General features: G+C 43.1%; 1 protein-coding gene across 1 annotated transcript; it reads right to left on the bottom strand.

The window, feature by feature from the left end:
• Positions 1 to 419: 419 nt before the first annotated feature.
• On the bottom strand, positions 420 to 25,576 carry METTL21C (methyltransferase like 21C). The gene is made up of 4 exons (XM_030201335.1): positions 25,115 to 25,576; positions 17,427 to 17,578; positions 1,659 to 1,776; positions 420 to 1,437 (listed from the first exon to the last, which is right to left on the bottom strand). Exons 1-4 carry the CDS (start codon positions 25,179 to 25,181, stop codon positions 1,043 to 1,045), a joined length of 732 nt encoding a protein of 243 aa, XP_030057195.1. The 5' UTR covers positions 25,182 to 25,576; the 3' UTR covers positions 420 to 1,042.
• Between the last annotated feature and the right edge of the window lie 843 nt (positions 25,577 to 26,419).

The raw sequence follows: 26,419 nt of genomic DNA, 5'->3' as shown, positions 1-26,419 counted from the left end.
ACAAATTTTCGGCACTTAGGGGGTATTTTACTAAAGCTTAGCTCGAGTTATCTGTAGTAGGGCCCATTTTATTCCTATGGGTCCTGCTGCAGATAACTCGAGCTGAGCTTTAGTAAAATACCCCCTAAACCAGCTAAGAAAACCATTAATGGATGATGGCTAATTGATGATGGGGGAGCTGTATGTTTTTAGTTTTAGTTTCTTTTGTATTGAAGAAATTGTTTTTGTATGAATTTATTATGGATGGTATTTTTATAAACCACCTAGAATATTAGATAGTGGTCTATAAACTGTGTTATAAATAAATAGAATCGCATAAAAGGGCCTCTTTTATCAAACCAAACTAGCAGTTCCCACGTGGCAATGCCAACGAAGCCCATTCGAAGTGAATGGGCTTTGTCGGCATTACTGCACCCATCATCCATTAACGGTTATCTTAGCTGGTTAAGTGCTGAAAATTCGCACATAACTAGCTAATTGCAGACTCTGCCCCGGAACCCCCACAAAGTTGCAGTGTTTCTTTTAAATGCTACTGGCTCTACTTTCTTCTTGCTCCTATGTAATGACATTCTGTGGTTTTGTCCTTTATATGTAACAATCTCCAAATCTTTCCTCCCAAATGTTGTCCCCTCCATATGTCCCTTATTTAATTTAAAACAATAACTCTGCTTTGTTACAGCTGGTTGAACATTTCAAAGGGTCTGACCTACAGACTATTTCAGTCAAACCACAGTCTATTTTTATGTAGGTAAAATCATCTATATCCAGCTCAGAAGTGCATACATTTTTCACAAAGTATGAAGAAAGCAATTTACAATTATGCATAAGCCCTGGAAATCATTGACACAGATTTAGAATTTTGGGCTTTTTTTCCCTTAAGGTTCATTAAACATTGTGTATTCCATTACATATACAGTATAGTTCTTGCAAATGCTTGATCTTATGTCTTAACTATCCTGGACAAGTTTTCTTCAGCCTCCAAAATTTAGACTTTCAGGGCTTCTTTTACTGAGTCATTTCCTTAGAACCAAAAAATTCAATCCTACTCAACTTTTGCCATTGCTTTAAACAACTTAACTTCCAAACTTTGAAATTCTGCCAGAAGTGTTGTGTCAAAAGTATGCCTGAATTTTTCAAGAAACTCAACATCGGTGCTGAATCGGAACTTATTTGCCCATAACAATACTGTCCCTGGATGACACAAATATTTCATTGTTATTAGTAACTGATCCAGAAATTCATGGTGGTACACAACATCAGCTGCTAAGATATAATCATAAGAGCAAGAAGCTTGCGGAAAGTTTTGCTCTAGGTTTTCTCCCCACACCAACTCTTTCACTTCAGGTAGATGTATGTTCCTTCCTTGTGTATTTCTTGAAAGGTTGAATCTCAGATTTCCAAGTATATGAGGCTGATCAGTAGCAGTAACTTTAGCCCCTATAAAAGCAAAACAGGTACGTAATAAAGGATTTTCATTTTTATGCCATGTTCTTTTGCTGAGTTATTTGTTATGGTGTGTCACCCAACAAACTCAACATCATCTGCAATCAGAGAAGCAGAAAATAACTTCAAAAATCTATTTGACTAGTACCACAATAGGATGGCTTTGCCACTTTAGCCTAAATACTATTCATAAACTTTAAACATATTTCACCAACCTAAAATACTTGCCACAATTGACACCAGTCCTGTTCCAGCACCAATTTCAAGTACCTTTCGGTCTCTTAATTCAAATTCTTGTTGATTATCTTCTAAATATTGACATAAGGCTGTTGCCTATAAGACAATACAAATATTTGTGTTTTGTAATCTTTGCCTTTGATGCCATTTCAATTATACTTTGTAAACACAGACATTTGTCAACACAGAACATGAGAATTGAGTTTATGAACTTATCAATCTGCCTAGTTGAATCTCCAATGGACCAGAAAAACATTTTCATCAGACATTTATTATGTATACTACCACTGCTGTTTCTTCTCTGGACTAAAAAAAAGGACAACTGTCAAACTCATTTACATGGTTAAGAAGCATGTAGAATCTGAAAACTGTCCTCCCTTGGTGCAGTCAAAAGTATGCTGATTGTGGAAGGATGTGTACTTTTAGCTGCATTAGCAGAAGGTATTCCTTGGGGTATATTTAGATCAGGGAGGAAAATAATGCATAGAGATCTCCAGCCCCCTGTGAACTTGTGTCAGGGGAGTTGGGAAGACTGGAGGTCCACAAGACCTCCAACCCCCGTGTCGCTGGCTTGGGGCGGAGGGGGGTCAGGGTTTCTGCTCCTGCAGGAGGGGAGGTGTTCTACTGGAAGGAATGGGGGGCCGTTAGCATGCAAATGCATGCTGAGCATGGCTCACCATTCTTCTCCAATGGTCTTCAAACCTTAATGCCAGGTAGGGTTTGCCACTGACAGTGTGCCATTGTTTGGCACACTGCCCACTGATTATTGGGGAGGAATATGTTTAGTATGCATTTGCATGCAACTTGTAGTAAGATCCCTGTTTAGCATGCATTTGCATGCTAGTTGCAATCAGAGCCCACGAGCCTGTTTCACGCGCTCGGGAGCTCTGATCATGGGGCGGTATGAAACGCAGGTATAGCCTCCAGTGCCCATGTTTGCTTCTGTCCCTTCCACTCCACCCCACCATCTTCCTGTCCCTTCTTTCTTCCCTCCTGCCCCTTCCTCATGGTCCAAGCATTTCTCCCTCTCTCTTCCCTCCCACTCATCCCCTCTTTCTCCCCTCCCCCTCTTATGCAGCATTTCTCCCTCTCCTCCACTCCCGTCCATCTCTCCTCCTCTCTTCCCTCATCCTCTACTATTCTCCACCATTTCTCTCTCTGTTTTGCGCCCTATCTCCTTCCCCCATCTCTCCCCCCCTACCCCACTATGTTCAACATTTCCCCCTCTCATCTCATTTCTCCCTCTCATCCCCCTACTGCCATGTCTGTAAGAAATGTAGAAATATATGGCATTTTCATATACTATAGTGGCTAATATATAGAATAGGCCTCTATCTAAATTGTCTCTAAAAGAAAGCATTTTACTATATCTTAGCTGTTTGAATCATTGCACAAAGGAATCTGTAATAAGCAGAAGAAGGGGGGGGGGGGGCTTGTAAAAACTGTTGCATGAGGCAATAAATGAAAAGGTTGTGACAGATGAAGGTCAGACCAGGAAGAGAACTTGCAGTGAACCCTAAACAAGAAACACCGAGGGGAGGGGAGGGAGATGAGCAGAGAGTGATAAGTCCCAGCTGCTAGTTTGTTAAGCAAACTTTCATAGGAGGTCAGAGATAACAAGGACAGACTTGTTCTATGGAAGTATGCACAGAGAAGCAAAGCAGAAGGGGTGGGGTGGGGGAAAGGTACATGTGATCAGTGTCCAATGAGACAACTCAAAGGGTAGACAAAGAAAGTACGCTGTATATAATCAAGCTGCTGTAGAAGTTGGGTGTGCCTGTGTGATTTCAATTTTACAGACATCTGCTTTTGCAAAAGTGTTATTATTGATTTTTTTATAATGAATAAATCATCTAGCTTCATCAACTGGATTTTGTGAGTCTTGTTTTGGTATAGGTTCTCAGGTTATCTGGGAGCTATTTGTAACAATGCCCAACTTTTTCCCCTCCCTCCCCTCCACTGACTTATCCAACATTTTTTCCCTCTCTTGTCCTTCACCACTGTTGTGAAGCCTCTCCCCACCCATGTATAGCAATTTTCCCTCCCTCTTCTCCCTGTGCAGCATATCTCCCTCCCCCCCCCCCCCCACATGTCCAGCAATTATTTCTTTACCCACCTTGCGTTGCCTCGTTTTACTCCCCTACATCAACAGTTCTCCTGTCTACCTGACACCCTCCCCAAAGCCATCCACCGGCATGCTACAGAATGTAAGGCTCGGGGAAGCGACTTTCCCCACCAGCTGCTGCTACACTGTTATTGCCCCCATGCCCGACCAGCACATTCCCTCTCTTACTATCACTTCTGGGCCATGTTTTTTATTCTACAGCAAAGCCACGCAGGACTGGGACTCTTTGCAGGCTGCGGCTGCTTCCTTTGGTCTGGCCCCGCCTTCTCAGATATAATTTCCTCTTTAAGAAGAGGAGGCAGAACCAGTCCATAGGAAGCAGCCACCACAGCCTGCAAGGAGCCCCAGTCCTGCGCGGCTTTGCTGTAGAATAAAAAACACAGCCCAGAAGCGATAGTAAGCGACGGAGGGAACAAAACTTGCAGCATGCTGGCTGGGGGTGGGGGCAATACTGAAGCAGCAGTCAGCAGGAAAAGCCACCTCCCTGAGCCTTATATTCTGGGTACCTATGGAGTACAGTGCTGGGTAGGCAGGAGCTCAAAGTGGGTGGGCCCAGGCCCACTCGTGGCTATGTTCCTTTCCTGAAAACCTGACTGGCAAGGGGTACTCTAGGACTGACTTGGAAACACTGTTGTAGATCTCTATCAAATTACCCCTCAGCCATCTCTTTTCCAAGCTGAAGAGCCCTAACCTCTTAAGCCTTTCCTAATACGAGAGGAGTTCCATCCCCTTAATCATTTTGGTTGCCCTTCTGTGAACCTTTTCTAATTCTACTACATCTTTAAGACATGGTGACCAGAATTGCATACAATGGGGTGAATTCTTTATATGCTGCTACAAAAAAGTGCTATTCTATAAGCTGCGCTTAAAGTTAGGTGTGGTTTATAGAATAGTGCTTACGCCCGGGACTCACGCCTAACTTTTATGCTTGGCCATTTGCACCAACTGAAACATGGTACAAATGTATGTACCTAAATTATGCACATATCCCCATTATTCTGTAACAATGCGCATAAATGCTAGGAATGCCCCCATTCCACTCATGACTGTTCCATTTCAATGCCCCTTTATTTTACTTGCACGTAAAATTTAGGCACGCAAGTTCCAATTCAATTTAATTAGTGCCAATAATTTCTTGTTAAAAAGCCAATTATTGGCACTTATTAGCTTATTCAATTAAATTGCACATACAAATTGAGCACATGCCCAAATTTGTGCATGCAAATTTGGCGACTTTTATAGAATTATTGGGAATGCTCAAGGTGTGGTCGCACCATGGAGTGATGTAGAGGCATTATAATATTCTTATTTTCTTTCCCTTTCCTAATAATTCCTAGAAATCTGTTTGCTTTTTTGGCCGCCACCACACACTGGGCAGAAGATTTCAACATATTGTCTACAATGACACCTAGTTCTTTATCTTGGGTGCTGACTCCTAGGATGGAACTTAGCATCAAACAACTATGATTTGGATTATTCTTCCTAATATGCATCACTTTGAACTTGTTCACATTAAATCACATCTGCCATTTGGATGCCCAGTCTTCCAACTTCTTAAAGTCTTCCTGCAATTTTTCACAATTTGCATGCATTTTAACAACTTTGAATATAATTTTGTGTCATCTGCTAATTTAATCACCGCACTTGTCATTCCCATTTCCAGATCATTAATAAATATTCTAAATAGCACCGGTCCCAGTACAGATCCCTGGGGCATTCCACTATTCACCCTCCTGCACTGTGAGACTTGGCTGTTTAATCTGTTTTCTATCCATCAACCAATTCCTAATCCACAACAGAACATTGCCTCCTATCCCATGGGTTTTTAATTTTCTTAGGAGTCTCTCATGAGGGTCTTTGTCAAACCCTTTCTGGAAATCTTGATACACTACATCATCCGGCTCACCTTTATTCAGATATTCATGCCTTCAAAGAAATGAAGCAAATTGGTGAGGCCAGACTTCCCTTGGTTGAATTCATGTTGACTCTGTCTCATTAAACCATGTTTGTCTATGTGTTCAGTGACTTTCTTCTTTATAATAGTTTCCACTATTTTGCCCAGCACAGACGTCAGGTTTACTGGTCTGTACTTTCCCGAATCACCATGGATCCCTTTTTTAACATAGGCGTTACTTTGGCCACCCTCCAATCATCAGGTACTATGAACAATTTTAACGATAGGTTACAGATCACTAACAGCAGATCTGCAATTTCATAATTTAGTTATTTCAGTACCTTAGGGTGTATACCATCCAGTCCAGGTGAGATCTGGAAAGCTGGGTGGTATACCAAGTTTTTAAATAAAGATAAAAAAATGCCACCAGGTTTGGCTGGGGCACATGGCCATAGTAGAAGACTTCCATAGCTTTGCTTTGTCTTAAATGTGGTTGATGTATGTTGGCTGCTGAATCCACTAGAAAAAGATTACACCTATACATCAAGAGCTCATGGCTCACTGTCCTACATCGACTACATCCTACTATCGTGTGCTCTGTTTGCCAGGGTGGAAAAGGCTGAGATTGGCCCCTACTATGACCATGTGCCCCAGCCAAACCTGGTGGCATTTTTTTATCTTTATTTAAAAACTTGGTATACCACCCAGCTTTCCAGATCAGAGTGGTTTACACAACATAATCCAAATAAAGTAGGTAGAAAAGAACTCTATCAATAACTTGAGTAAAATCTCTCAAAGTACACAATGGTTTATCACAGAATTGCAGTCCCACTTGACCTAGGTTTTCAAAAAAAAAAATCATGGTGATATACATTAGGGGCATAAAGAATGAATAAACTACCTCCTGGTCTGCAATTTTTAAATGAAGAAGCACATATCTGCCAGATGCATCCTTCATAACTTGAAGTATCTTTTAAGGCAACTAATTATTGAGTAAAATAGCCACTCCCCCTCTTCTCTCCTGAGAAGCAAAGGTAACTTCACCGAACTACTTGCTTTGCAATTTTTGATGTTCAGAATTTGGTAGGTATGTTTCTTGTAGACAGGCTATATCTGCATGATGTCTATTTAGCATACTCAAACTTTTTGATCATTTTATAGGAAATGTGATTCCTGCAATATTCCAGGAAAAATACACAGTGTACCTTTACATATTGTCCCAGATCTACCCCTTTGAAAATATAAACAGGAACAACCATGGGTGACGTGGAAGGGCATAATCGAAAGGGACGCCCAAGTTTTGCTGAGGACGTCCTCGCAAAACATCCTGGTGGAGGGGCGGGGAAACCCGTATTATTTAAACAAGATAGACGTCCATCTTTTGTTTTGATAATACGGTCGGGGACACCCAAATCTGGAAATGTAGGTCATCCTTAGAGATGGTCATCCCTAAGCTTGGTCGTTTCTGATTTTCGGCGATAATGGAAACCAAGGACGCCCATCTCAGAAACGACCAAATGCAAGCCCTTGGTTGTGGGAGGAGCCAGCATTTGTAGTGCACTGGTCCTCCTCACATGCCAGGACACCAACCGGGTACCCTAGGGGCACTGCAGTGGACTTCAGAAATTGCTCCCAGGTACATAGCTCCCTTATCTTGTGTGCTGAGCCCCCCACCCCCCCCCCAAACCCACTACCCACAACTGTACACTACTACTATAGCCCTTACAGGTGACGGGGGGGCACCTAGATGTGGGTACAGTGGGTTTTGGAGGGCTCACATTTACCACCACAAGTTAACAGGTGGGGGGGGGGGGGATGGGCCTGGGTCTGCCTTCCTGAAGTGCACTGCACCCACTAAAACTGCTCCAGTGACCTGCATACTGCTGTGATGGACCTGAGTATGACATTTGGGGCTGGCACAAAATATTTTTAAAGATGTTTTTTGAGGGAGGGGGTTAGTGACCACTGGGGGAGTAAGGGGAGGTCATCCCCGATTCTCTCCGGTGGTCATCTGGTCAGTTCAGGCACCTTATTGTGCCTTTGTCGTAAGAAAAACAGGACCAGGTAAAGTCGTCCAAGCGCTCATCAGGGACGCCCTTATTTTTCCATTATAGGTCAAGGACGTCCATGTGTTAGGCATGCCCAAATCCAGTCTTCGCTACGCCTCTGACATGCCCCCCGTGAACTTTGGTCGTCCCCGTGACGGAAAGCAGTTGGGGACGCCCAAAATCGGCTTTCGATTATACCGATTTGGGCGACCCTGTGAGAAGGATGCCCATCTTCCGATTTTGTGTCGAAAGATGGGCGTCCTTCTCTTTTGAAAAACAGCCTGATAGGTTCCCACCTTCCACCCAGGCCACTGTGTGTATCAATATCCTTTGATCCACCACATATGAAATATTCTGTTGGACACTCTATGTTTGCACATTTTGCCAAACCCCCAACCTGGAAAGCCTTGCCCCCCATCCCAATCTCTATACTCACACTCAAATACATGCTCCAACAGCCCAAGGGCTACAGATATGGCAGGTCACTACAGAAGTGTGTGGAGAATCCCCTTCAACAGTACAAAAATATGCTCCATATAAAGTGAAAAAGAGAAACCAAAAGAAAAGAACCAGGAGCGTCTAAGCTGTCTTCTTTGTCCCTGAGAAACAGCAAACTTTGGATAGGTCAGTAAAAGCGCTGAGTGGTGCAATGAGTTTATATGCATCATGGCTCATAATGGACCCATGTGGTAGGGAGACAGAACTCCAAGCTGACAAAATCATTCCTGATGTTATATGCAATACATAAGTAATAATATAGAAAATTAAGGCAGATAAAAACCACATGGTCTATCCAGTCTGCCCATCCATGCCATCTACTATCCCTTCTCCCTTAGAGATCGTATGTACTTGTCCCAAGCTTGCTTGAATTCAGATAGTCTTCAGCTTAACCACCACCACCGGGAGGCCATTCCACAAATTCACCACTCTTCTGTGAAGAAATATTTCCCATGGTTACTCCTGAATCTGTTCACTTTCACCTTCATCCTATGCCTGTCCATTCTGTAGGGGTGTTTCCTTGGTCACCTTTGTGGGCCTGAGGCCTAACTTATCCTCTAAACCAAACTTTAAGCCATACTGTCTTGGTTTCTGCAAAATTCCCTGCCTTACATTTTTGTGTAAGATGTGTAAGGACACTGCTTGCCTGAATATAATCTTTGTTCATTGTGTGGACCTGAGGCCAGTGAGGTTCCCAGCCATGGATAGCTTGAACAACTTTGTATCTGCAGTTAGAACAAGTTCTGCCCAAAAGAAAGAAGCAGCAGGACCATTGAGCAGGCTGGTTGGATAGACATGAACTCAATACTCCGGATTGGGCTGTGGAGACCAAGAGTCACAGCTTGTCATGGACACTGTTCCTGTCCTTTTTGTCATCAGATAAGTACTCTGAAGAGTTGCAAGAAGGAATTAGTGGATTTGCACCTGACTGACCCCTAGATTCTGTGCCACATCAGGTGAACTAATTCTTGTGCCTCTCTGAAAAAGACTTTATACAGCCACAGAGAAGACACTGTATGCACAAGAGGAGGAAATGTGTAATGCCCATATACTGATGAACTCTGACCTTCCTGGCTGAGAGGAGAAGCATTCCTTGCATTCCAGACCAACTTGATTAGCCAGACTTGGCTAGTTGTTGAAAACCAGCTAGAGCCAAGGGAAGAGTGAATTCCATCTTACCTGGGATTCAGTGACTCAGAGCGTGAGTTTGGATCACTCCTATGGTTTGATTTAATTAGAGATCTATTTGATAGGCAAAAAGAGAAGTTAAGGCTAGTTGGCATGTATAGACTGTGTATTCTCACTTGTGCTGATATTTTGTTAATAATTTTATTTTAGGAAATTCAATTATTATATCTTTCAGGAATTATTAGTGCATTTTATCAGATCAGAGCTATTTTGTGATTTATTTCTTACCAGCAAAATATTTGTTGATACACTAGCTTGATTTATGTACTGATCATTGGATTTTCCCACTATTAGCTTGGGGGATTAATTGTTATTTTTACTATAGTGTGCCTTTGGAATGAATGTTCTGAGTGCTGCGGATTATGGTACTTATATAACGCCTTTCAAAAAAAGTAAAAGCGGTTTATAATAAAAATGGAAACAGAAAGGAACTACAATAATGATAGGAGAGAAAACAAAACAATAAACCACACACACACACACATACATACACAAACACGTTATGCAGGCCAGGACAAACTACTACTGCCAAAGGTGAGCCAGGGCCAAGAGCCATCAGGGCTAGTTGGGGGAATGCTTATACGAATAGATGAGCTTTCAGAAGCTGCCAATATCAAGGATAGGAAAGTTCAGAATGAATATCCAAGGGAAGAGAATTCAACAAAGCAGGTGCCAAAAGAGAAAAAAGCAGAATGATGGGTAAATTCCAAACTAGTTTCTTTCTTTTATTCTTTAATAAGGATTTTATTGTAAATCACTTTGATATATTGTTATGTAAGGTGGTATATATAATTTGATAAACTATAAACTATCATGGTTATCTACAATAAAACAGATTTATTATCTGTTCGAGAACTTACATAGTTCAGTCATTTCATCCCGAATCCAGAGGGACTTGTGATAACACACCCCTAGACATTACTGTGCTAGTGGATCCTGCTGAGTAATTGTGCCATTCTTTTGTGTTATCACTACAATTCCAGGTGGTGATCTTGTCTAGGCCAGCTTGAAAGCAAGCAATGTCTGAAGATAAGGAGTCTGTGTAGTCAATCACTAGAATGTCATCTACATAATAATACATATTTATCCCAAATTCTTGGATTAAGGTAGTTACAGAACTCAAAGATATTGAATAGAAGAGTGGTTAAAACTGATCCTTAAGGGACACTGCAATCTAGGAGTTATGTAGAAGACAATGAGTCAGAATGAGAAACACTGAGTGATTCATTTAGTAGAACCATTGGTAGACTGTACCAGAAAGACCAATGTCAGCAAGACAGGAAAATAGTAATGTATGGTCCACTAAGTCAAAGATCGCTGATAGATCAGAGATACCAATATGGCTATTTTGCTGTGATTGATTGCTAAATGCAAGTCACTGACTTTGCTTTGAGTACAGTAACCTGGACAAAAGCCTGATCGATGAAGATGGAGAATATTTAACCGTTCCACATATTGTAGGAGCTGTTGAAAAAACGATTTTTTCTGCAAGTTGTGAAATGAGACAGAGTTTATACCAGGTGGTATCTAGATAGTAGAGAAGGATCAAGAGAGGAACCTTTTAAAATAGGATGGACAATGGCTCTTTTCCAGGAGGACGAAAGGTCTCCTCACTGGAGACTATGCTGAATCACAAGGTATGCTAATGGTAAAAGCTGATGGCAAGGTACAGTAAGCCATGTAGAGGAAATAGGGTCCAAAGAACATGTGAGATGGATCATATGAGACAGTTTATTAAAAGAGGTGAAAGATGGGGTAGAGAATGTAGTCCTTTGTTTACCAACTAGAAGTGATATGCTAGCAAAGCTTGAGGGATTGCTGTAGTCGGTAGTCGAAAAACAAGTAATAGAACTTGAAATGGATTTTTGTAGTAGTTGGACCTTAGAAATAAAAAAGCGAGCAAGATCTTCAGCTGAAGGAGAAGCACTATAGGTATTTTAGACTTTATTGAGGACAGATCAGAAAGAATAGCAAACAGCTTTTTTGGTCTGTTAGAGACTTTATTAACTTAAGTTAGTGTAGTATGCTCCTTTGGCCTGTTTTAAACTGTTGAGTATTATAAACAGACACTAATTTCAGAGTCCTGTGTTTCTTCCATCGACCCTCTGCATGGCATGTCTGGTGTTGTGATGAGAATCAAGGATTCCTTTTTTTCCTGGCAAGTCAATGTATATGAGTATATAGGTACCATCTGAGAGGTCTGTTTGCAGGGCTTCATCCTTGGTGGAAGCCTGGTCTTCTACAGACTGAGACTCAAAATCTGGGGAGAATTTGGAACAGAGAGGAGATATTTGAATGGGATCGAGTTGAAGAGGAGGGCAGGTCTGTGGTTGATGAGGGACAACTTAGAGAGAAAGAGAGAAGATAGTGGTGTGACCAAAGTACAGCCTTAGATGTGAAACTTGCTAGGGAGAAAAAAAAAATAAGTCTCTTTCAAGTAGGTAGAGCAGCTAATATCACAGTTTGGTGAAGGAGAGTTTGGGCCTGCTTAGGGACTGTATACTCAATCCATTTACCTTATTGGAGCACTGTTGATGTAAAGTGAATTTGCCTGGAGTACAAAGCACTGCTTAGCAATGAGGTTAGCAGAATAGTCTTGAGGCATATTCCTTTGCTTCAGCTTGTGATACACCAAATGTCAGCTTTAAGAGCAACATTGAGAAATCTGGCAATGACTCAAGTTGGTTAATACTGTCACATTTAGCCCCACGCAATGCACCCGCTCAATTCTTACCAGGTGAAACTAAAAGAAAATGCTGCTTATTATAAGTATCAGGTAGGGGTCCTGTTCCATTTACAGGTAGAGGAGAGAAAATAAACACAAAAATGTTCTTTAGATGTAACAAAGTTTTCCAGCTGCCTGCTCCTGCAGGACCATGGCATACATTACCATGGCAGTACACTTTACTTATCTCTGGCCTGGCTCCCCAGAGTTACCAATATAGTTTCTAGCATTTACTTGAGTCAGAATCCAAAGTTGCAAGGTTCCAAGCTGAACTTGGCCTACCTGACTATAGCAGTTGCAGTTCACATGTAGGTAGGTGGTGGAGACAAATGCAGTTGGGCATCACTGCTTCCCTCTGGGCCTTTTTAACCTGACTGTGCCCTTAGCTTTTATACTTCCTAGTTTCTGCTCTTCTGGTTCTGCTGCTCCCATGTCACTTCCCCCTTGGGCGGGACCATGGATCTTAAGGTAGTTCTGACACAGAAATATACACATTTAACAATACTGTAGTATATAACAGAAATATGATAAATGTCAGCAGAATACAAGTGAGCATAGAATAATGTTCATATAACATGCATATGATACTCACAATGTTAGCATAATACAAATGAAACAGCAATAGGCACACATTAGAACAGTCAAATAACACAGATATAATGTTCATGCTGTTCGTTTAATACAATGAAAGCAACTTAATAGGCAGCTGAAGGGGCAGGTGCAATTGAGATATATGATGGGACAAGATGGGTAGTAAAAAGTCATTGGGATAAATAGCTAAACTGAAGGCTAATAATATGTACACATGAATAAGATATGAAAAACTGATCTGTTACAGGGTGTGTGGCAAGCTAGTCCAAATTGAAGTGAGTGGATAGTTAGCCTTCACAGATATTAAAAGCTTGGAAGAAAAGCCAGGCTTTCACCTGCTTCCTGAAGTAGAAGTAGTCATGAGTTAGGTATAGCCCCTCTAAGAGTTGGTTCTAGAGTGTGAGGACTACTCCTGAGAAGTCTTGCTGGTGGGAATCACATTGTACAATTTCTTTTCATAAGGGTACAGATAGTGATGCTTCTTGAGAGAATCTTAGGAGGTACAGGTGTGTAGAGGGCTAACTTATTCTTTAGGTGCTCTGGCCCATATTCTCTGAGGACCTTGAAAGTCAAAGATAAGAGTTTTAAATTATACCCTATAAGGTACTGCTAGCCAGTGCGGTTTTTGCAGGAATGATGTAATGTGGTCAGGCCACTTACAGCCCTCTAACAGTCATTCTAAATTAGCTGGAGCTAGGGCAAACTCCTTTTTGGTTTGATAAATGTACAGGGCATTGTAGTAGGCCTGTCACGATGTTATCATAGCAAGGGCCACTGTCTTTTTAATATATAGAGTGATTTTATAGTTGCTGCAGGTGATAGAATCAGTTTTTAAAGGTGCTTGAATTTTCAGGATCCAAGTAAGTGATGACAAGTCTTAGCAGTATTCCAAGATTCTTGATCTGTATTTTAGGGGGGGTTCATACTTCCAAAATGGTATTCTGAAGTAATGTACACTTTCGGTAGGAACCCACAGAATCTCTGTTTTGCTTGAGTTTGGGCAGAGTTTGTTGTTTTTTTGCCCATTCCTGAGTTGCTGTTAGGCAATCAATTTACTCAAAGCCATGAGCAGATCTGTTTCAATGCATTTGAGTAGTTGCACATCACTGGCATAGATGCAGAATTTTGTGTCCATCAACAGAAGCAGCTCAGCTAAAGAGTTTGAGGTAGATATTAAATAAAATATCTGACAGATAAGGGAATGGAAAAAGAAGGTTCTTTTTTACTGAGACCCTGTGAACAGTTAGACTTCATAACCTGGAAGCAGCTATATCTTGTTCCTGAACTCCACAGGTACTATTTAGGTAGTAGATAAATATTTAGATAGTTTTATATTTGATCCATATTCAGTTATCTGTCCTTTTCCACATGTTTATATGGTTCACTGTTCTACTCTGACAATAAACCTGATTCGTTTATTGACTCTGCTTGTCTGGACCAACTAAGAATCCTGGTGGTTTGTGTGTTGGGTCTGTGAGTGCTTTCTAGGAACTATGGACCACTGGGATTGTGGCCCCAGTAACCTAGAAATCACCGGGGATAACTTGAGAGTGGGAGACTCACCCAGAGGCAATTGGGACCCAGTCGGTGGGAGAAGGGTGCTAGTGTAGAGCACATACCTGGATGCAGACGGACCTGAGCTGTGCTGGGGATAGACCCTCTAAGTGGCTGCAGGGTTAGCCCCAGGTGGGTGGTTAGGTGTTTCATCACATACCCAAAGTGGTGATTTGCTTTTGATGAACAAAACTGTCTGACAAATCGGAATTGAACCATGAAAATAGTGTCACCAATACCTGTTTCTGCCAATGTTGTAAGCACGATATTATGACCCACATCATTGAAGGCTGCTGAGAAATCCAGCATCACTAATATCAAGGAGGATCCCCTGTCATGATTTTTGTGGAGATCATCAAGAAGGGACACAAGAACTGTCTCCGACCCATACCCAGGTCTTCAACCAGACTGACATGGGCCTTACCAGTTTATTTTATTTAGTCCATTGTTGAGTTAAATGCAGATTGTATGTTCTGTCCAGGAAAAGGGATGTTACAAACAAGTCAGTAGCTTTCAAATTTATCCTGGTCAATAGAGCTCTATTTCAGTAAGGAGTCACAGCCCTTTTAAGGTTATTGGCAGCTGCCCTTCCACCTAGTGTGTCTCCTATGTTTGATAATTAATAGTACTTAAAGGGCAACAAAATATACCAGCTGACAAGAGGGAGTGTTATTTTGAAGTTCATTTGATAAACCACCAATCCATAGCTACATCTCAGTGATTTAAAGAAATAAAATATCATCCTACAATTTAACAGGAATTGAACTATAGAAAAACAAAACATAAAAGCAGGAGTTCGGTTTAACTGCAATCCTATATCTAGTACTGAATAAGAATGTGGTACTATTTTCAAATACAGTTTCTTCCATGTTGAAGCTGAGACTATATGATAATAGTATAAATATTTGTTTTAATTTAGGGCAGATCAGAGATGATGATTGATAAATAGTTGGGAGCTAGTAGAGATCAGAGCAATGCCTAAAGTAATTAGGTGGTTGGTGGATTTACTGGTTATATTGTTATTATTTTATAAAGTCAAAATAAACATCTGTGTTCCTTATAACTCCACCTTGATTAATGCAACCCAGCATCACTTTGTGCCTATTATATGCTCAGAGAAAGGAGGGAGGTCTCTCAGATCAGTGGCAATGCATTGATAGTACAGAATAAGATGATTGATATCTGATGCCGAGATATGAAAATACATGATCATGCTGGCTCAAATATCGCCCAGATAAACAAGATCTATGATATCAACTAAACAACTGGGGTTAGATCGATAAGTCAGGTACAAAAAGAAAGTTAAAATCCATCCCAGATATTGTGTGTTGTTATACCTTCATACCACAGGGTGCACTCTGGTATCCTCTGGTAATTTTCGCATACATGTGCGCTACCCATACGCTAAAAAATAAAATGTATTTTTTAGTGCTGGAGGTGTGTCTGGGGCCAGAGAGTGGACATGTTCTGTGTTAATCAGTCAGCTGATTAGTATGTGGTTAGCACATTATTTATTTAGTTAGTTTTTGCTCATACCTTTTTCAGTAGTAGCTCAAGGTGAGTTATATTCAGGTACACTAGATATTTCTCTGTCCCAGGAGGGCTCACAATCTAAGTTTGTACCTGAGGCAATAGAGGATTAAGTGACTTGCCCAACATCACAAGGAGCAGCAGTGGGATTTGAACCAGCCACCTCTGGATTGCAAGACCAGTGCTCTAACCACTAGGACACTCTTCCACTCCTGCCTACATGGTGGGTGGCGATAAATGCTCAGTGCTAATGGCCACACACTAATGGGGAATTGAGCACATGGCCATTAATGGGGAAAATAGAAAAATCGGCCATTTCCCCCAGCAGTAAAATGGCCTTAACGCGAGGGAATGACCCGCATAAGGATGTGCTAAGGTCACTTTTTACCACAGTTTGGTAAAAGGGCCCCAAAGTGATTAGCTTTCCTGATGATTCAAGGAGGCCAGTCACATCTAAAGAATCAATTGAAATTTCTACAACTCTTCCACCACATCTAGGTGCAGAAAGAGAGTACATTTTTTCCAAGGGAGGCATAGTGGAGTCAGGAATTTTCAAAACCTCCTTTAAGTACGTGTAAAATAGGTCTTTAGGCAAAGCAGTGAGAATTTGTGGAAAATTCAAGACATGGATATTCAAATGCCTAGTGGCATTCTCTATGCTCTGAATTTTGCTAGATGTAAAAGTCTTGCCCATAATCAATGCACTTAGTACAGTCTTCAGGCTTTTCACTCCCTGCTCTATATTCTCCGCTTCAGTAATAGTTGTTATGTTCAAAGATTCATCAGCTTGGATTTTTGCTATCAGTTGCACAAAAACTGGGCAAACAGGGTACAGACCTTATGAATTGAATCCACAGCTGTCCAGATGTTCTCCATGAATATCTAATTTGGCCGAATGAACCGTCGGCAGAGGGGGAATCTTCTTGGGCAAGGATCGTATGTCCACTGCCTCTCCTTCAGCTCCTGCCAACAGGAGACCTTGTTGCTGATCTAAAGAGCTCCTCTGCCTATGGCCTATCTCGTCACCTCCTCTGAAGTTGCGCTACGTTGCTCTCCCTCAGAAACCACAGTTAAACTCTGTCAGGCTGCCTGCATCTGAGTGAGTTTAATTTGGCTTGGTGACAATCCAGATGCATCAGAGCTTGGCAAAACCTTACCATCCAGGGAGAAACTTGTCTCTGTCATTGCTCCTCCAGCAGGGACACCCCAAATCTGGGTTCCCAAGAAGCCTTGAATCAAGGTTTGTTGAGCATCTGAGGTAGGTCTAGAGGTTGGAGGGGGCAACAGCATCTTTCCTTTTCTCTTCAGCACACTCAGAAACAAGTGGGACCAAATAAAGGGGAAAAATAATTTAACTAGATGAAGTTCCTTAGTTTCACATCCATCAAGATGCCATCTTGGCTCCCTCCAGGACTATGTTTATTAAATATTAACACACACAAAACCATTAGCATGTACTCTCACCATGTCCATGTTAGTGCATGCTATCTCCCATTAGCGCGCACTCACATTTAGTAAACATGGCACAAAGTGAGAATATTTTTAGCCTTTTGGTTGAAACCCAGATACAATAAGTATAAAAGTTATACTTACTGCTGGCCATACAATTGCTCCATAGTCTCCAATCGATTCATAAATTGTAATTGGGTAGCCTGCATACCAGAAGAATTCTTTAGCCAATGATGAGTTGACTTTAATAGTGCATTGTCTTGAAAGTTTACAAAATGGTGTGGAGTCACTTAATTCTGTAGGAAAGAAAAAGATAAATGTGTAGTTAAGTCACTGAGACTTTTTCAAAATATATACTATGTATTGCACATATAGTGTAAAAAATAATGTTAAATTCCTTATTTAAAGACAGGAAAAAACTTCCAGGAAACATTGAAATCCTGTTTTAAATTTCAGTGTTAACTAGTTTACCAGAACTTTCATACAACAATGGAATGGCTCCTCTGCCACAAACAGAAAATATTTATAAGATTTATAACCCACACTACCGGGAAGGCGGTAGAACTAGAGGACATGAATTGAGGTTGAAGGGGGGCAGACTCAGGACTAATGTCAGGAAGTATTTTTTCACGCCAGCCGAGGTTCTCTTCTTCCCGCGCAAGGCTTTGTTCTGTTTCTGACTCACAGAAACAGAACAAAGCCTTGCAGATCAGCCAGCGTTTGCGACAGCGGCGGCGGGGGAGGGTTGGCGGTGGGAGGGGGGTCAAAAGGGTCATCGGCAGGGGGGGGGTCAAAGTTGGTGGTGGTGGTGCCAGCGGCAGGGGGGTCGGAAATGCGGGGGGGGGGGTCGGTGGCACCGAGGAGAGCTAAAATGTGCCCCCTCACCTCGGGCTCTGGACCCCCCCCCCCGCCGAAGTCTAGCTACGCCCCTGGTGCAGAGCAAGCCCACTCTCTGTCCCCAGACCCACCCCAGCACTAAAATAATACTTGTTGTATTTTCTGTCATTTTCCAGACCCCTGATGCAGGCCGGTAGGGCCAAAACATGAGTCGTGTTGGGTCTCCTTTAATGTTTCTGAAGATTTTTGTAATAAAGAAGTTTTGGACACCATCTGCAAGAGGTTTTCTTTGTTCCCCTACTGTTTCATGCCTAGTGTATTCCATCCGTGGAGTATTTTTCCTTCTGTTTGTGACCGACCTTATATTTTTTTAGTGCATGGGTTGCGTTCACATGCACAAATTACCATAGGACACCTGAACATGCCCCACACAAAGGCTTTTTTTGCATGTGTTAGTGCTTACTGCAGTTTGGTAAAATGGCCTCTAAGTGGGGAAAAATAACATACATAATAAACCTAATAGTAAACATATTCCATTGGTAGTTAAGTTTAAGTATTTATGGGTGTAGGTTGACTTTCAACTTACTTTTGAAGATCATATCTCAGAAGTCATAAAGAAGGGGATTTTATTAACACTGAGATTACCACAAGAGGCAGATGGACCTTTTTTTTAAGCAGAAAAACATCCAAACTGTATAATCAAACAAAGGGGAAAAAATGCCCAAGACCACTAGTTGTTCATCATAAAACGTCTTGAGAGGGGGCATTTCGTGGGTGTGACATGGGCGGTCTTACACAGTAAATGTCTCCAGCCCATAACGGATAGCAAAGCAACTTCATAGTGGCAGGAAGAAAAATGTCCAGTTTTAAAAGCATCTAGGGTAACCACAACCCTGTCTTTAGAACCATTTGTGATTTTGCTGAGTTGGAGAGTGGAGAACTGGAAGTGGGCATTTGTGAGAATTAGTGGAGAGTTGCTGAGTGCTTTGTTACCTTTGTTTGTTTGCCCCAGTCTGAAACTTTTCACCCTTACATTTCCTGACTTGCCTCCTCTGTATCTCACCTCCTCCTTTCCCACACCTGCTAGCCCCCAGCAACACCCATCCCTTCCTCTGTATCTCGCCCCCTTCCTCCACCAAACCATCACTGTTCCCAAATCCTCACAACTCCCATTACACCTCCTTACCTGCTTGTCTTCTGTCTCTCAGTGTTACACTGTGTGTCCACATCCAGTTAGTCACTGTGCTCTGTGTCGCTGCTGTGTGTGTGTGAGGACCGTGTGTTGTAGCAGGGTGAGTGAATGTTTTGTGTTGTTGCTGTGTGTTTGTCAAGACTGTGTGCTGGTGTAGGGAGAGTGAGTGATTTCTGCTGCAGCTGTGTGTGTCAGGACTGTGTGCTGGTATTGGGAGAGCAACTGATCTCTGCTGTTGCTTGGTGTTTTTGAGGATTGTGTGCTACTGGTGGGGGGAGTGAATGCTGGGTGCTGTCTGTTGGTGGAGGGACTCACTAGGTCGAGTAGGTGTAGGTGTGTGTAGTTCTGTCTCTGGGGTAAGTGGGTAGCACCTTTGGTGATGGGATATGGATGCGTTGAATGTATTGGTAGCTCACACCTTGCTGGAGGTGGAATAGTTTGGAGGGAAGGACTCACAAGAGATACCCCTATCAGATAGTCTTCAGGCCCTGCACCCACTTCCTTGACCTTACTGACAACCAATGCCTCACTAGTTACTGCTTTGGCAGGGCCGCCATAGAGACCTCTGTGACCAGCTACAACCCCTCCTCCAGCCCAGGACACGCAGAAATAATCCCATCCCAGCCCACCTGATGGTCATCGCCTCCCTCACCTTTCTGGCCACCCGCTCTTTTCAGTCAGTGCTAGCAATCAACACAGGCCTCACCCAGCCTGCCATCTCCAACTGCCTCACCCAGTTCCTCAATGCCTTCCTCACCCACACCTCACACTATGTTTCCTTCCCCACTAACCCCAGGCCCACCACAACAACATGACTCAGTTCTATGCCATAGACCACTTCCCCTCGGTCATAGGCATTATCAACTGCACACACATCACACTCAGACCCCCATGGACATGCAAGGCCACCTTCCGCAATAGAAAATCCTTCTACTCCATGAACATGCAGGTTGCATATGACACCCAGGGGGAGATTGTGGACATGTGTGCCCACTACCCAGGCTCCACCCACAATGCTTACATCCTCCAACACTCAGGAATCTATCGCAGGTTCGACCAAGGGGAGATCGCCAGTGGATGGCTACTGGGTTAGCACTACAGGGATCCCCAAACTCCATACTCTCTCCTTACATGAACTTTCAAAATACTCCCTCCCTCTAGATGCCCCTATAACCCACAATCACCACCCCACCTCTGCAAGGTCACCAGGGCACCCAATACACACCCAGTCTCTCATTCTGCTCCCTCCACCCCCAGATGACAGAGGACACCCACAGCAAATGTGGCTCATGACCCCTATAGTGCACCCCCAAGATCAGGCAAAGGAGGAATACAATAAGAGGCACTGGACCACAAGCATCATCATTGAACCATCTTTGGTCAGCTCAAGAATCGCTTCTGATGTTTTGACCAGTCTGAAGGGGAGCTCCTCTATAGCCCAGAAAAAGTTGCAAAACTCTTCATGGCCTGCTGCATGCTGGACAGCCTGGTACAACGAAGAAGACAGGTCCTGCCAGAAGGAGGAGAGCAACCACAACAGCAGGCACAAGATCCAGAGGATGAGGAGACCCCCCCCCCCAATCCATCCCCCACCCACAGCTCTCACCACGGTGCACACCAGCTGGGGCTCCAAGTCAGGCAGACTCATACTGATCAATTTTCAGTGAAGGTATGTATTATTAGTGTACAACACCACCTCAATCACCCACAACCACCACCAGTACCCTCTCTGTGCACACCCCACCCCCTCCCCTCTGCGCACAAACCCCCAGTGCACACCCTCCACTAATCCCCTCCCCCAGCAGACACACGCACACATATACACACACACACACACACCATCCCCTCCCCAGCACACCTCCCACCCCTCCCCTCCTCCCCAGTACATACCCCCCAAACCCCTCCCCTAGCGTACACCACCACAGGAAAATAGATGTTTGGCTAACCAGCCTACTTCCCCTTTCCCTCCCCCACCCCTCCGCCTCCCCTCTGGAATGCACCTCCCCCCTCACCCCCATGGAGCTCATCCTTCCAGCAGCAGACACATGTCCTCCTCTGTGGGGCTTGCACTGTCCTCAGTATTGACGGAGGTTCCTGCTGCCCTGTCAAAGTCTGAGCACCTGGCTGGCCAAGGGTCAGATCTTGTACATGGGATTTTCACTCTGCACATTTGGCTGCTGGCTGTGCCACAGTAGCTTGCACCACACTGATAGAGGGTGCTGGTGGTGGCTTGGGTACCTCTGTGCATACTAAGGACACTGTGTACTCCTCAAGATCCCAGCGGATCTGCAGGAGCCGGCACCAGATGTTCTTGGAGGCCTGATTTCTTTCCTGGCCCATGCGTTGCAGCTGCTTAGCGCAGTTCTATTGCGCTTGCATCCCCTGATGCAGCAGCTGCAATTGCTTGTGCTGGTACTTGACCAGGTCAAATTTTTGTGCCAGCAGCTTACTGGTCAGGGGTACCACCTGTGGCAGCGTGGCCCCCTTTGGGTGACTTGTGGCTCCTTAACTGCCTCATCAGTGTCTTTGGCCCCAACTGCAAATTCTATCAGGAGGTGGTTTCCATAGCTAATTGGTCCTGTGGCTCTTCCCCTGCAGGCAGCTCATGGAAGTTCTCATCGTCTGCCTCCAACTGTTCTTCCTAGTGCCTTCCTGTGAGGCTATAGCTGCCACCGTTTCTACCTCCTCCTCCTCCTCCTTAGCACGTGGCTGCTGGCCACTGGTTCTTGGCTCACCCTCTGATTCAGTGTTATCACCTGCATAGGGAAAGTGGAGGAAATATGTTTGTTGCACTACTTAACCTGGCACTGTGCTGCAGCGTTCATGTACATACCCCTCCAAGTATACTTCCAGACCACAGATCTTGAGAAATGGCATTGTCTCACGACCCAAAGATGTCTGCCTGTACATGCAACACTGCTGGAGCCAAGGGTGATGGTGCACTGTGTACCTCAAGACAGAGACCAAGGTGCTAGACAGCCACACAGGCAGGTGGGTAGAGAAAGAAGGATTGTGGAAGGTGTGTGCAGGGGCATAATGAGAGGAACAGAGGTGTGGAAATTAGACATACGCACTGGTTGGTGATGGGTCAGGGGAGAAGGCACCTGAACATTTTAGATACAGAGGCCCTCCACCTGCCTAACTGAGTGACCCCAGACCTGATCACTTACTGCTACTCCCTGTTGAATTATTGGGTTGTGGCCCCAGAGAACCAGCCTTTCACTATTTTTATTTTTTGTTACATTTGTACCCTGCGCTTTCCCACTCATGGCAGGCTCAATGCGGCTTACATGGGGCAATGGAGGGTTAAGTGACTTGCCCAGAGTCACAAGGAGCTGCCTGTGCCTGAAGTGGGAATCGAACTCAGTTCCTCAGTTCCCCAGGACCAAAGTTCACCACCCTAACCACTAGGCCACTCCTCCACTATGTCCTGTGGTGTGCCCTGTTACTTTCCTCCCCTACCTACCTGAGAACCTGGGCTACAAATGGAAGTGGTATCAATTAGCCCCCCCCCCCCCCCCCCCTCCACACACACACTGGACATTTTTGTTCAATTATGTTTAAATCTTTTTTATTATTAACCAAAAGTTCAATACAAACAAGCATATACTTTTAACATGAAACTTACGCCAGAAGTTATTCAGCTTTTATTCTATCGTCTATGGATTTCTTTTGTGCCCAAACTCCCCCCCCCCCCTTTCTTTAATTGCATGGCAAACACCTTTGTTCATAAAGTTTCAAGAAATATATGCGGTGCAAACAAACCATAATTGGCAACATCAACTTCATTTTTGTTCAATTATAACCCTAACATAGTAAGTGACGAGAGATAAAATCCTGAACGATCCATCCAGTCTGCCCAACAATCACACTCATTATCAATTCATGATTAAATCAAGAATGAACATATTATATGCTTGATCATAGTCTTTCTTTGGTGTTTCTGGGACATAGACCATAGAAGTCCACCTGGCTCTGTCCTTATGTTCCAACTACTGGAGTTGCTATCAAAGCCCACTCCAGCCTATCTGAATCTCTCTTGTCATTTGTGGGATCCAGACCATAAAAGTCTGCCCAGCACTGTCCTTGGTTCTGGCTACTGAACTTGCTGTTGAAGCCATTTGCAGACCATCCTAAACTGAATTGCCATATATAGAACACAGACTAACCTAGTAGTTAGTACAGCAGCCTGGGGAACTGGGTTTGATTCCCACTGCAGCTCCTTGTGACTCTGGGCAAGTCACTTAACCTTCCAGATACAAAATAAGTACCTGTATGTAATATGTAAACCACTTTATTTGTAACCACAGAAAGGCAGTATATCAAGTCCCAAGCCCCTTTCCCTTTCCTCCTGTCCGGCACCAACCTTAGTTTTTCACAGCTAGAGACGACGTCCAAATGTCAGTCACACATCCACAAACATGCAGCCATTTAAGTTTTTTTTGTTGTTGTTGTTAATACCATCCATTTCCTAAATAGAGATCCTCTGTGTTCATCCCATGTTGTTTTTCATTCCATCACTCTTTTTGTCTCTACCACCTCACTCGGGAGGGCATTCCAGGCATCGACCACACTCTCCATGAAAAAGAATTTCCTGACGTTACTCCTAAGTCTACCACCTCGCAACCTCAGCTCATGTCCTCTAGTTTTACCATTTCCCCTTCTATGGAAAAGATTTGTTGCTATTTTAATGCCTTTCAAGTATTTAAATATCTGTCCCTTCTTTCATCTAGGCTAGACATATTCAGGTCTTCCAGTCATACATCTTATGGCGCAAGCCACATATCATTTTTGTTTGTTTTTACCTTTGTTTTAGCATTAATTTTATTTTGACTAGAAAGACTGCTTAACCATTACTTACTATTATAGGACTTTTTACTTACTTTTACTTTAGTCATAATTTTGTTATTATTAGAAAAGAACTGTATTATTTTTGTTTAGAATAACCACTAGTATGCATGTCATTTGTTTACTGTCCACTCACCTGCTGGTTATGACCTGGCTAGTTGCTATTTATTTCTTTGTTTCTGCTTTTATATCCCATTTTAACCCAAACTGGGTAACAGTAAAACCTACATAATATCAATAAAAACAAAAATTGTGAAATACCATGAAAATAGTCATGTGTCTAATGGTTCCTTTTTCTGCTCATTTATATATCCCTCATAGTTGTATATGTATATTGATTTATTTGGATTTTGCTCACACCTTTTTCAGTAGTAGCTCAATGTGAGTTACATTCAGGTACACTGGGTGTTTCTCTGTCCCTGGAGGGCTCACAATCTAAATTTGTACCTGAGTCAATGGAGGGTTAAGTGACTTGCCCAAGATCACAAGGGGCAGAGTGGGATTTGAACTGGCCTTTTCTGGATGTCAAGAATGGTGCTCTACCCACTAGGCTACTCCTCCACTCCTACTAAATGTAATTTGTTTTGAGCTACTACTAAAAAAAGGTATGAGCTAAATCTAAATAAGTTTGCAATATAACTGGGGTGGGCTCCATGTTCTTTCTCTGCACTATGGAACATGCATCTAACAAACCGCCAGTTTATGTATATCTGGAACCTCAGAATGTGGCAGCCTCCCTTAACCTCAAAAGAAGCCCTGAATAGAAATTTCCTAACAAAGGAATGTAATTAAGCACATTCTCTTTTCAACATTAGCTGCTTCTGAAGTCAGGTTACACTATCCAGCTCTGAGCAATCGATGCCTATTGTAAGTGCAACTAGCTGTATAACTGCTGCTGCTCACTGGAGGTGATAAGGGGAAAAAATACAGAGGCAGGGTTGGTGCAAAGCCTTACCATGAATGCGTTTGTGATTGTTTTTCTTTTCATCCAGCCCCTCCATAGTGTGGTTGCAGGATCCCATGCAGCCCAAAGAACCAGTGTTCTGTCGGAGGTTGAATCCACTTCACAGGATTTTATTGCCTGACTCTGCTACAAGCATGCAGTCACTAAATCTCTGCACTTGCCAACTGCAATTAAAGTCAGGCATGAAGATGTTGGAGGTAGATCATGGGATTAATTGCTCCTTTAATTCTTGATTCTCCAAAACCATAATTTGCATTGCAAAGTTCATCTGTCCACAACCACTCCTGCCCCTGAGTTTACATTTGTTGGCTTTATAGCTGCATGTTACAGAAGCCCTATGCCTGCTTTTGCCAGCTCTTTTTATATATCTGAGAGGTGTCTGCAGCAAAAGAGACCAAGTAGCAAATCAAGTTTCAGTGCTGTATTTCTGGGACAATTTGCACAAGAGCTATATTAGTCCTGGAAGAAACTGGATTCTTTGTAGTTGGTGTTGTGCATAGTTTTGATGCCATATGGGCAAGAATTCAAATTGTTAATGTGTCCCTGCTGGATCGGTATTTGGGAAAAGGAACATTGTTTGTACTTTGCTGCTGCTGCTTCATCCAACCCACTTCACTTGGCCCATCTTTCCCTCTCAGTTTGTTTTCTGTGCTGCCCACTGATAGGTAGGAGAGCAACTCTTATCAGCAGCTGTCTTCTCCTCTGTCCTGCTTCATTTCAGTCTCACTATCTGAATCATTTCAGTCTTACTATCTGAACTGTGCAGGGCACAGTGGTCAAACCATGAGACTAAATTTAGCAGGCAGAGGAGATAGCTTCAGATAAGCAGCATTGTCTTTCTGTCCACCAAGGGATGCCCAGGGATTGAGTGAAAGAGAGGAGGGGAGAGAGGTTAAGGGAGCTGGGGATTGGGCAGCAGTAATATGAACAACAGTGTTTTTCTCAACAGATTTTCCAGTAGGGATATACATTAAAATTGTGTCCCTTCTTCAAATGGTATTTATTGATCATTTTCTGCCAATAGATTAGAAGTCAGTGATGGATTATTTTGTCCAGACTGAAAGGGGGTCTGGTCAAACCCACCCTATTTTCCTATTTTCTGGTGGTCTCTCCCATCCCAATCCTCTGCTCATAACCCTTTGTCCTCTCTCCTTGATCTTTAATTCTTGGTCTTTTCTTCTTCCTCTAACCCAGTTTTCTTACTTGAAGACCCAGGAGCCAGTAATGGATCTCAATGACCCTAAGTACAGCTCCTTGACTTTCTCCAAAACACACTTTACCCCCCCCCCCCCCTCC

Source organism: Microcaecilia unicolor, chromosome 4, assembly GCF_901765095.1.
Source record: "Microcaecilia unicolor chromosome 4, aMicUni1.1, whole genome shotgun sequence".
NCBI lineage: Eukaryota > Metazoa > Chordata > Amphibia > Gymnophiona > Siphonopidae > Microcaecilia > Microcaecilia unicolor.
Note: the sequence above shows the minus strand (reverse complement) of the source record. Positions and strands in the feature narration are given on the sequence as shown.